Here is a 12,710-nt window from a genome sequence, read left to right on the forward strand (position 1 = left end):
ATACAAACAGTCCGAGGCAACCAAAAACAGAGACAGTAGACAAGCAGGTCAGAGAACATGACCTCTGCAGGTAGGGAGGGGAATCTCCAGCCAAGAATGTGACACATACTAAGCCATATTACTCAGTAACTACAGGGACTTTAGTGCAAACTGGTTGAGCTATTCTCAGGTTATAAAAGTGTGTAATAAAACTTTGGGCCCGCAGGTGGGCCCTGGCCATTTAAGGGGTTAAATAAACAAAAGGATGGTCTCTGACTTTTACGCAGTACTTTACTCAATTCAGATGTGTCCTCCATTTCCACATTATAAACCTGGAATCTATTTCTATTACAGCACAAATGCACAAAAAGAAGAAGATAACAAGAAAATCCATCCACACCCTGCCCAGAATGTCCTGAGGTTGAAGCTTCCATGTGGCAAACTCTGAAGATCATTTCATTAGATGATGGATGACATGGAAACAACTAGTGTTGACCAAACACATATATAATTAGATTTGCTTCCATAAAAGTTAATCTAATTTCACTTTAACTCCAAGCTTTCACAGACAGACCATGGCACTTCTGTACTGGATGCGTCTGCCAGCTTTGGTGTCCTCTTGTGTGACACTTGGCCTGGTAGCACATGCAGGTGGATTGGCTGGAGGAGTTGGTGCGTGGTGTATATTTTGCTGGACCTTCAGCTTCATTGGCACTCTTCTGATCTTTCTGGTGGAGACGTTTCACTTGACAAAGTATGTCACGGAGTTCTGGGTCAACTTCCCAGTCACCTTCTCCAGCTATGCAGCACTGCTGTGTCTCTTTGCCTCCATCATCTTTCCCCATAACTTTATAGATGGCCAACAGAAGTACGATGCGCACAACCACCTTATAGCAAGTGAGATTTTCTCTTGTCTGGCCACTTTGGCGTACATGCTTGAGATTTGGGTTGCACGGGTGGAGTCAAAGTGCTACATGGCCACTGCACGAGGTCTTCTGCTGGTCTGCCAAACCTATGTGGCGGGGATCATCTTCTTCTTCATCAGCAGTCCAGTGTCATACACGGACCAGGCTGCTGTGAGGTGGTGCATGGCAGTTTACTGCATTTGCTTCATCTGCTCAGCAGGTGGCATCATCAAGATTGTGATCTGTAACCTTGAGGAGCCAAGATGGCTAAAACACTACAGCTTGTGTGCTGCTATTCTGTACTTCAGTGCGACCATCATCTGGCCCGTGTTCAAATTCAACAGCCATTATCCAAGTCAAATCTACCCCCCTGAATCCTGCCAGGGTGGTGTAAGATTGTGTCCTTGGGGCAGATTGGTAGTAGTGTCTGTGCTAACTTCCCTCAACTTCCTGCTTTACTCCTTCAGTATGTGTTGCTCCTCCTGCACTTCAGACTCAGAAAATGAACACCAGTATGGTGGACTCCCAGACATATCTACAGTACAAGCCCAAAGTCCTTCACAGCAGACATGGGAAATACAGCAGTACACATCAGATCCAGGCAGACGACTGCTAGGAGACAGGAACCTGCGCATCTACCAGAGCCTGAACCAGCCCAATCTTGTGATGGTTGAACCAAATGTGATTGTTTGTAATGCGGCCTTTGTCAGACAGACTTATTTAAGCCAATAGACTTCAGTGAAGCAATGTTAAAACACAAACCTTCAGATGGGATGATATGAAAATGAAAATGAAATGAACCTTTTTTAGCCAACTGTGTCTGAACACATCAGAATTAGACCTCCGCATTTAACCCATCTGTGCAGTGAAACACCACATACACACCAGTGAACACACACACACTAGGGGGCAATGAGCACACTTGCCCGCAGCTGTGGGCAGCCTTATCCACGGCGACCAGGGAGCAGTTGGGGGTTAGGTGTCTTGCTCAAGGCCACTTCAGTCACGTACTGTCAGCTGAAGGGAATCAAACTGGCAACCTTCTGGTCACAAGGCTGGTTCCCTAACCTCCCATGACTGCCTCAATAATATTTTTATTGAATAAAAGTTGTACTGCAGTAAGTCACTGTTTTTAACATGTTTCTTACTAAGAGAGTAAACATATTTATTTAATATTTCTCTGTATGTGCTAAAAGGAAGAAAAATCTAATTACAAAACCGTTATTTTTCTTTTTCCTCATTTTTATTTAGTAGTAGAGAAATTTTATCTATATATTTCATGATCATCCTAATGTTTTCTATAATATAATGATATAAATATTCTTGATGCAGCACAGCAATTCACTTCAGTTCACATAAGTACTTTTATTTTCCAGTTTTTGTCTAATTTTATGAATCATATATGAAAGTAACCATAGCGATAGTGTTTCTTACATTTTTGCCTTTTCCTTGTTACTAATATGGCATGTCATTGTTATGAATTTGTTTACAATTGTTTAGTGAGAATTACTGGGGTTTAATTTGAGTCATAAGCATTTAATAACTCACAATAACTGAGATTAAAATAATATTTACATTTTTCTGTAATTGTATACAAAGTGGGGCTAATTATATGTGGTGTTCTAATAATGTGCTAACAGGCTTGTACAATAAAGCACTTTTTTTGTACACGACTAACCAGTCCTCAAACCTTTCACTATATTTTACCAGCATGTATGAACAGTATAAGGTTATTATATATCAAGGCTGTTGAGTAATGTACTGAGCAAATTAGTAGCATATTAGTAACAGTGTGTGTCCACAGGCAGATATTTTTGTACAGATACTTATTTGGACAAAACAGACAGTCTACAAATGTATTTCATTGAGAGAAAGTTTCAGTTGATTTTATCTGCTATTTGGGCTGTTAAAACCTCAGGGATGGATTAATGAATTGTAATTTTCTTTCCATCAAAATGAAATGAAAGACCAATATAAGTACCTTTCCCTTGATGCCCATTGAAAGACTGAACCCTCTTGCTGCTGATTTCTAGCAAATATATGAATGATTAATTTCTGCATGCAATATTTGAATCTGTGCCATAAGTTCAGAGTGGCTTCAAAACAACAATCAATATTTTCTCAAAAGGGACTAATTATCTATTTCCTTCAAACTTTCTCCTGAATCAAAACAGTTATTAACATATGAAAAAGTGACAGATGAGCTATGATTTCATGGTTATATAGATTTTTTTCAACATGCCGTATCTGACTTGCAAGCACGGTATGAACGAATAGTAAACAGTATAGTGGCATTGGTCCTGCTCAAACTTCAAACTGTCAAAGACTATTTGGAGCTCCATAGACTGTAGGCTTATGCTACGACTGTAATAATGGCCAAGGAATCTATTCTACGTTTTGAACAAGCAAGGAAACATTTCATTGCCGTTCTTCTTAACTGCTGGTAATATGACCTCCTCTGTGGTACACCTTGTGTTAACATTGCTTTTGTCCTACTGCCATCTATATACCTGTGCTCACCCTCGCCACCCAGTGTTGGATTTACATAATTGCGCCAAATTGTTCCTACAACAGTAAGCCTTTATTATACTCCAAAAGCCTTTATTAAACTCTAAAAGCCTTTATTATACTCCAAAATTTAATTTTTAGAGGTAACATATTCTTCTATTTCTTGTAGATGGGGATCTGTTATGTACAGAATCCTTAATCTCACAGTCTCTCTGAGTCATTCCAATAAGTGTCCTGTCTTTTGGCCATGAAAATATACAAACAATTACAAAGACATCACCATGGTCATCTGACGTTTCCAGATGGCAACGTGGCCACCATTTCTCATTGCAACAATGCTCTTCTACTTGCAAATTCGACATTTTCTCAAATCCTTGCAAGATGCAGGTAGACTGAGAATAGAGCTGACTGAGATAGAGGAGCTTCTGGATGGGCACTGTGGCCTGAAAGGGCTTGTATCAAAAATATATAACTTATTGTCTGGTGTACGTACATCTTCTCTACCTTATCTGAGGGGTATGTGGGAGCGACATCTGGGCATGAACATAAGTGATGATGATTGGAAATTGATTTGGGAAGGCTTACAGCCTAGAGTATGCTCGACATCTCTTCATGAAATTAATTTTATCAATAAGACTTATCTTATGCCAGTTTGCCTCCATAAGATCTCCCCAGATTGCTCAAATCTTTGCTTCAAATGTAAACAGGAAAGAGGTACATATATGCACTGTTTTTGGTCATGTGACAAGATACAATTTTACTGGAAGGGGATCCACCGTGAACTTGAAAAAATATTGAAGGTTCGTTTAGTCTTCTCTCCTGCTCTGTTCCTATTAAACTTTGATATGGAATCTGTACTTGACTATAAATCAAAGCACCTGTTTATTTATATTAGTATATTTGGCCAAGAAATGCATTTTACTTTTGTGGTCAACTCCTCAGGTTCCATCTGTTGATCTCTGGTTGTCCCAAGTTACAACAGTGCTTCCATTAGAACTACTAACCTACAACTTAAATCAGAAAATGTATACGTTCTGGCAAATTTGGCAGTTGTTAATGTCTTACCTTGAGGAATTGTCTTAAATAGTCAATTTCTCCCCCCCCCACACACACAATTTATCATGTCCACTGTTAACCATGAGTATGTATGTTCCAAGGTAACTGTATCTGTGAACCTGATTATGTGGGCAAATAAAATGTTCATTATACAACAACGCTCTTCACTGCCTCTGCTGATTTCACCTGGATACACATTTGCTGCTGCTGGAGTCAATGATGTTTTCAAACCCTGATGACATACTTGATGTGCTCCTGATCTGCTAGTAACGTTCCTGCAGTTGGAATGTAAGAAAATCAATTTGATGGTCAGCAATGTAGGATGCATTTTGTGTTTATGTTAATGAGACATATCTGTTCCTCTTTGGCTCATATTAAAAAGAAGGAACTAAGATTAGTTTGATGAGTCAAATATGTCTAAAATGTTTTTGAAGTATAGCACAGTTTCAGCTCAGTCATTCTATAAACAAACTAAAAGTTGAAGATGCAGATTTAGAACCTGATGGTGCAAAATTTACCAAATTAATTACTTAGTAATTGGAGTAACACTATGACATTTTGCATGGCTGTGTAAGATGACACTTTTTTATTTGGTCTCCCCTCTATTTATTCTGAGTAATACCTCTTACCACCAGCAGGCGACAGCAACCCGCCATTAAACCAAGATGAACAAAAGCTGACGCAGTAATATTTCTTTTTGTTTCCCTATAAAATAAAAATAATTTAATATACATATTTGTATAGTAGTGTACAAATATGCACAAGAATATAGGCCTATTTCTTCCTCCACAGAAAACAGCATCCACATTATCAGCCTGTTTTCTTTACAAAAAGAAGTAAAAAATGTTAATAAATAAATAGACTTCTTAGTGTATCATATAATGATGTCACTTCAACAGTTACAGTTTCTCATGCCCTCATTAGGTGTGTCTAAGACAAGCAAGGTATTTAAAAGTGATTGTTAATAGGTAATTAAGTTTTTTAGCAATTAGAAAAAAGCATTTACACATTATATCAGTCGTAGTGCTGTGGCAAAATCCAGTGTCATTTACAAAGTAATCTCATAATGACATAACAGTCCAGATGTTATAGCTTTGAAAATATTAACTTTGGCAACTTGATCCAATAGTTTAAGATGTAAAGTTCCACACAGGACCAGAACCTTCATGTATCACTGCTTGAACAACGTAGCCACGAAGTTCATGAGCAGTTTTTCTGTCTCAGTAAAGAAGGAGGTCTCTTTCCTTGCAGTTGGTCCCTCCCTGCTCTTTACGCTGTTATTTGAAAGCAGGGAGGAGCTTCACTGGGTATTTTGCTTCATGCATTCGTATGAGGAAGAGTTTTTCACTTCCATCCTCCAGCAACGCCAGTAAAAAATCATCTTTGAGGTGAAACCATGCACAGTGAGTACCTTCAATTTTGAAAGCTTATGATTTTTCTAGTGTTATTTGAGAGTGTGCTTCATATATTGTACACATCTTTTACTTTCACTTTCTATAGAATAGTGCGTCAAAAAGACAAGCACTGCTGAAACAGCAGACAACTAAACAGAAACACACTGAGTTCTACATAGACGCTCCTGAAATTGTGCATTTAATGCAGTAACCAAAACTCAAGTAGTGACTCAAATAGAAAGAAAGTTTCCAAAATCATTTAAAAAACAACTTGAGCAGAAGTGCAGACGTAGCAGGTCTAAAAAGTACTTACTGAGTAACTTACAGAACTGCAGTGGAACTTCCATTAACTGTCAGTGTAAAAACTAAAGATTATTGGGAGTTATTCATTGCTGAGAAACAGAAAAAAAAAGAAAATTTGCACTTGAACACAAGAACGGATGTGGAGTAAGGTTTTATGGACTGCTGAGTCTAAATTTGTCATTGAGATAAGTCGGATTGTGAGAAGTAGGAAATGCAAACGAATTCTAGGACTGTAGCTGTGGACAAATATCCCTGCAGATTTTCTTGACAAACTGAAAGCAAGTCTCCAGAAAAGAATAGAAACTGTAATAAAGGCAAAGTGTGGACCCAAGAAATACTGAAAAATGTGTATTAGCTGTTGAGACATCTGTGTAGTTTTCTGTGGAAATCTCCAGCCAAGAATGTGACACATACTAAGGCTTATTATTCAGTAACTACAGGGACTTTAGTGCAAACTGGTTGAGCTATTCTTAGGTTACTAAAATGTATACTAAAACTTTGGGCCCGCAGGTGGGCCCTGGCCATTTAAGGGGTTAAATAAACGAAAGGATGGTCTCTGACTTTTACGCAGTACTTTACTCAATTCAGATGTGTCCTCCATTTCCACATTATAAACCTGGAATCTATTTCTATTACAGCACAAATGCACAAAAAGAAGAAGATAACAAGAAAATCCATCCACACCCTGCCCAGAATGTCCTGTGGTTGAAGCTTCCATGTGGCAAACTCTGAAGATCCTTTCATTAGATGATGAATGACATGTGTTGACCAAACACATATATAATTAGATTTGCTTCCATAAAAGTTAATCTAATTTCACTTTAACTCCAAGCTTTCACAGACAGACCATGGCACTTCTGTACTGGATGCGTCTGCCAGCTTTGGTGTCCTCTTGTGTGACACTTGGCCTGGTAGCACATGCAGGTGGATTGGCTGGAGGAGTTGGTGCGTGGTGTATATTTTGCTGGACCTTCAGCTTCATTGGCACTCTTCTGATCTTTCTGGTGGAGACGTTTCACTTGACAAAGTATGTCACGGAGTTCTGGGTCAACTTCCCAGTCACCTTCTCCAGCTATGCAGCACTGCTGTGTCTCTTTGCATCCATCATCTTTCCCCATAACTTTATAGATGGCCAACAGAAATACGATGTGCACAACCACCTTATAGCAAGTGAGATTTTCTCTTGTCTGGCCACTTTGGCGTACATGCTTGAGATTTGGGTTGCACGGGTGGAGTCAAAGTGCTACATGGCCACTGCACGAGGTCTTCTGCTGGTCTGCCAAACCTATGTGGCGGGGATCATCTTCTTCTTCATCAGCAGTCCAGTGTCATACACGGACCAGGCTGCTGTGAGGTGGTGCATGGCAGTTTACTGCATTTGCTTCATCTGCTCAGCAGGTGGCATCATCAAGATTGTGATCTGTAACCTTGAGGAGCCAAGATGGCTAAAACACTACAGCTTGTGTGCTGCTATCCTGTACTTCAGTGCGACCATCATCTGGCCCGTGTTCAAATTCAACAGCCATTATCCAAGTCAAATCTATCCCTCTGAATCCTGCCAGGGTGGTGTAAGATTGTGTCCTTGGGGCAGACTGGTAGTAGTGTCTGTGCTAACTTCCCTCAACTTCCTGCTTTACTCCTTCAGTATGTGTTGCTCCTCCTGCACTTCAGGCTTAGAAAATGAACACCAGTATGGTGGACTTCCAGACACATCTACAGTACAAGTCCCAAGTCCTTCACAGCAGTACACATCAGATCCAGGCAGACGACTTCTAGGAGACGGCAGCAGGAACCTGCGCATCTACCAGAGCCTGAACCAGCCCAATCTTGTGATGGTTGAACCAAATGTGATTGTTTGCAATGTGGCCTTTGTCAGACAGACTTATTTAAGCCAATAGACTTCAGTGAAGCAATGTTAAAACACAAACCTTCAGATGGGATGATATTTTTTATTGAATTGCAGAACAAGTACTGCTACTAAGTTGTACTGCAGTAAGTCACTCTTTTTAACATATTTCTTACCAAGAGAGTATGCAGATACTATTTCTCTGTAAGTGCAAAAAGGAAAAAAAATCTAATTACAAAACCTGTTATTTTTCTTTTTTCTCATTTTGATTTAGTAGTAGAGAAATTTTATCTATATATTTCATGATCATCCTAATGTTTTCTATAATATAATGATATATATTGATATAAATATTCTCCATGCAGCACAGCAATTAACGTCAGTTCACATAAGTACTTTTATTTTTCAGTTTTTGTCTAATTTTATTTTTTTGCACTTGGAATATGAAAGCATACAATAATACATTAACCAAATTACATTATAATTGATAGGCAGAACTAAACAATAATTAGTCATTACTAATTTAATACCTGCTTTTTATATGTTAATATGTTGTAACACAAGCATCCTTTGAGTGTGTCATGTGGAATGTAGCAGTTATGTAAGGTGTAATAAGCAATACCATGCTTAATAACCATAGCACTAGTGTTTCTTACAGTTTTGCCTTTTATTTGCTACTGTAATACGGCAAACTGTAGTTATGAATTTGTTTACAATTGTTTAGTGAGAGTGACTGGGGTTTAATTTGAGCTTGAAACAATAATGCACAATAACTGATATTAATAACATTTACATTATTTTGTAATTGTATGTGGTTAATTATATGTGGTGTTCTAATAATGTGCTAACAGGCTTGTACAATAAAGCACTTTTTTACCCACAACTAAACCAGTCCTCAAAATTCTCACTATATTTTACCAGCATGTATGAACAGTATAAGGTTATTATATATCAAGGCTGTTGAGTAATGTACTGAGTAAAAGAGCATATTAGTACAGTGTGTGTCCACAGTCAGATCTACCTCAAAAATTACTTCATGCGGTAACAAGTAAATTAACCAGATTTATATAGCCTAAATAAATTCTTTGAATGATTCTTTCAATCAGTGTTTTTTTAGTTGAATAAAACTAGTTCAATTGCGTGTTACCGCATGAAGTCATTTTTGTAGGTAGATCTGACGAGCCACTTTTTACAGTGTAGTGCTGTTTGTCCTACTCAGACTTACTGCCAAAGGCCACTTGGAGCACCATAGACTGTAGGCTTATGCTGCGCCTGTAATAATGGCCGATTTTATTCCACATTTTGATTAAGCAAGAAAACATTTCACTCATGATCATCTGAAGTCTCAACAGCCACGTTTACATGCAGCCTAATAATCCATTAATAATCTGACTAATAGCTCAATCAGAATAGAATACGTCCATGTAAACACTTCAATCAGAATAGTCTAGTCCAATTGGAATACAATTTCTATCCGATTGACCAAGGTGGGTAATCCTGTAAATAATCCATTACATAGAAGAATAATAGCCATTTAAACGCCTGTATCAGATTACATTTCCAATCGGAATGTGTAAGTACATTTTGTGCATCACGTCATAGCAAAAGCAGAGAACTCATAAACCGGCTCTGGCAAAAGTTTATAACGTTCAGCACGGCAGAGCAGAAACTGGTCTGCAGAGAAGACGAAGTTTATGCTCTGATCTTTAAAAGACGGCGGTGGGACGGACGTCCATCTTAAGTGTCTCAGAGCACGACGTCTTCCTCTCAGTCTTCTTTAATAAGGACATGCGAAGGACGTTTTCCTGAGTCTGACATCATTTTAAAGTCATTAAAAACTCAAGCGCGCCAACTGGAAACTCATCTCACTCAGACTGGACCTCACGTGATGCTCGCTATCGTGGTACCGTTTACTCTAAGTGGTTCTCCACGCAGGCGCATCATTTTGGATCAAATTACTTGTAGTAAGTAGTATGTAAACGAAGATTTGTTGAATAGGGTGAGCAGATAAACTCAGTCTGAATCTGTAATCGAAATGTATTCATTTCATTTTGTGTTTATGTTAATGAGATTTATCTGTTCTTATTCAGTTCTTATTAAAAAGAAGGAACTAAGATTGGTTTGATGAGTCAAAAGTGCCTAAAATGGATTTTTCAAGTATTGCATGCAAAATTGATAGGTTTGATGGAGATGTAGGAAAACTACACAAAACCTTGGTTTTACAACAATAATTTTGAGAATTGAATAAAAGATTAAATTTAAAGATGAAATTTTGCACACGCTGACCTAAGAATGTACATCTTCCAATAAATTAATCTCTCATGGACAATTATTAACATGCAACCAGTTGATATAAAGTGAAATATTATTCTTACTGTTGAATTTAATATCAAGTTAGCAGAGTTTCAGCTCATTCTGTAAACAATTTAAAAAAGTAATTGGAGTAACACTATGACATTTTGCATGGCTGCATGTGATGACATTTCTTTTATTTGTTCTCCTCTCTATTTATTCTGAGCAGTAAGCCTATACAAAAAGAAGAAGATAACAAGAAAATCCATCCACACCCTAACCGGAATCTCATGAGGTAGAAGCTTCCATGTGGCATACTCTGAAGATCCTTTCATTAGATGGTGAATGACATGGAAATAACAAGTGTTGACCAAACACGTATATGATTAGATTTGCTTCCATAAAAGTTAATCTAATTTCACTTTAATTCCAAGCTTTCACAGGCAGACCATGGCACTTCTGTACTGGATGCGTCTGCCAGCTTGGCAGCCAACAGTATGCATTGCTCCTCCTGCACCTCAGACTCAGAAAATGGTTGTTTAGTGAGAGTTACTGGGGTTTAATTTGAGTTATAAACATTTAATAACTCACAATAACTGATATTAATAACATTTACATTATTTTTAATTGTATGTGGTTAATTATATGTGGTGTTCTAATTATGTGCTAACAGGCTTGTATAATGAAGCACTTTTTAACACATGACTAACCAGTCCTCAAACTTTTCATTATATTTTAACCCCTAAAACTCATACTACCTATTACATACCATAGCTTATTATTCAGTAACTACAGGGACGTCAGTGTAAACCAGTGGAGCTTTTCTTAGGTTGTAGAAGTGTGTAATGAAACCTTCGGCCTGCCGACAGGCCCATGGCTTGGTAAGGGGTTAAGAGAACGTATGAACAGAATAAAGTTATTATATATCAAGGCTGTTGAGTAATGTACTGAGTAAATTAGTAGCATATTAGTAACAGTGTGTGTCCACAGTCAGATATTTTTGTACAGATGCTTATTTGGACAAAACAGACACTTTTTACTGAAGTCTACAAATGTATTTCACTGAGAGAAAGTTTCAGTTGATTTTATCTGCTATTTGGGCTGTTTACTGTTAAAACCTCAGGGATGGATTAATGAATTGTAATTTCCTTTCCATTGAAATGAAATGAAAGACCAATATAAGTACCTTGTGCTTTATTCAAATACTGAACCCTCTGCTGATTTCTAGCAAATATATGAATTATTAACTTCTGCATGCAATATTTGAATCTGTGCCATAAGTTCAGAGTGGCTTCAAAACAGCAATCAATAGTTTCTCAAAAGGGACTAATTATCTATTTCCTTTAACCTTAAACCTTAACCTTCCTTAAACTTTCATTAACAATTTTTTAACATATGAAATTACAGATGAGCTATGATTCCTTCATGGTTATATAGATTTTTTTTCAGCATCACACCTTTGGTTTGCAAGCACAATATGAACAAATAGTAAACAGTATAGTGACATTTGTCCTACTCAAACTCACTGTCAAAGACCACATGGAGCTCCATAGACTGTGGGCTTATGCTGCGACTGTAATAATGCCCAAGGATTTTTTCCACATTTTGATCAAGCAAGAAAACATTTCATTGCCTTTCTTCTTAACTGCTGGTAATATGACCTCCTTGTGCTCACACAGCTTCTGTGGTACCACCATCTATACACCTGTGCTCACCCTCGCCACCCAGTGTCGGATTTACATCATTGCACCAACTTTTTAAGAACACATAGCTCCTACAACAGTAAGCCTTTATTATACTCCAAAAGCCTTTATTATACTCCAAAAGCCTTTATTATACTCCAAAATGTCATTTTTGGAGGTAACATATTCTTCTATTTCTTGTAGATGGGGATCTGTTATGTACAGAATCCTTAATCTCACAATCTCTCTGAGTCATTCCAATAAGTGTCCTGTCTTTTGGCCATGAAAATAAACGTCCTTGCCATGAAGACACAAAACAATTCAAAGACCATCACCATGATCATCTGAAGTTTCAATATGGCAGCGTGGCCACCGTTTCTCATTAAAATCAACGCTCTTCACTGTCACTGCTGATTTCATCTGGATGCACATTTGCTGCTGCTGGAGTCAATGATGTTTTCAAAACCTGATGACATACTTGATGTGCTCCTGATCTGCTTGTAACTTTCTTGCAGTTGGAATGTAAGGAAATCAATTTGATGGTCAGCAATGTAGGATGCATTTTGTGTTTATGTTAGTAAGATTTATCTGTTCTTATTCAGTTCTTAATAAAAAAGGAAACTAAGATTAGTTTGATGGGTCAAAAATGCCTAAAATAGATTTTTCAAGTATTGCATGCAAAATTGATAGGTTTGATTGAGATGTAGGAAAACTACATAAAACCTTGGTTTTACAACAATAATCT

The 12,710-nt window shown here is 37.8% G+C and overlaps 2 protein-coding genes across 3 annotated transcripts; both read left to right on the top strand.

The window, feature by feature from the left end:
* Positions 1-6: 6 nt before the first annotated feature.
* On the top strand, positions 7-8,875 carry LOC118801608 (myeloid-associated differentiation marker homolog). Of its 2 annotated transcripts, none has more exons than XM_036561966.1 (2): positions 7-482; positions 6,922-8,875. In XM_036561966.1, the coding sequence occupies exon 2, from the start codon at positions 6,994-6,996 to the stop codon at positions 8,041-8,043; it is 1,050 nt and encodes a 349-aa protein (XP_036417859.1). In that variant the 5' UTR covers positions 7-482; positions 6,922-6,993; the 3' UTR covers positions 8,044-8,875. The 2 variants fall into 2 exon arrangements, with proteins under 2 accessions (XP_036417859.1, XP_036417858.1); XM_036561965.1 differs by lacking the exon at positions 7-482 and adding an exon at positions 5,742-5,851 and having other exon boundaries at positions 6,784-8,875.
* Positions 477-2,554, top strand: LOC118801607 (myeloid-associated differentiation marker homolog). Its single transcript, XM_036561964.1, has one exon. It carries the CDS (start codon positions 555-557, stop codon positions 1,614-1,616), a length of 1,062 nt encoding a protein of 353 aa, XP_036417857.1. The 5' UTR covers positions 477-554; the 3' UTR covers positions 1,617-2,554.
* Positions 8,876-12,710: the final 3,835 nt, after the last annotated feature.

Source organism: Colossoma macropomum, unplaced genomic scaffold, assembly GCF_904425465.1.
Source record: "Colossoma macropomum unplaced genomic scaffold, Colossoma_macropomum, whole genome shotgun sequence".
Classification (NCBI taxonomy): Eukaryota; Metazoa; Chordata; class Actinopteri; order Characiformes; family Serrasalmidae; genus Colossoma; species Colossoma macropomum.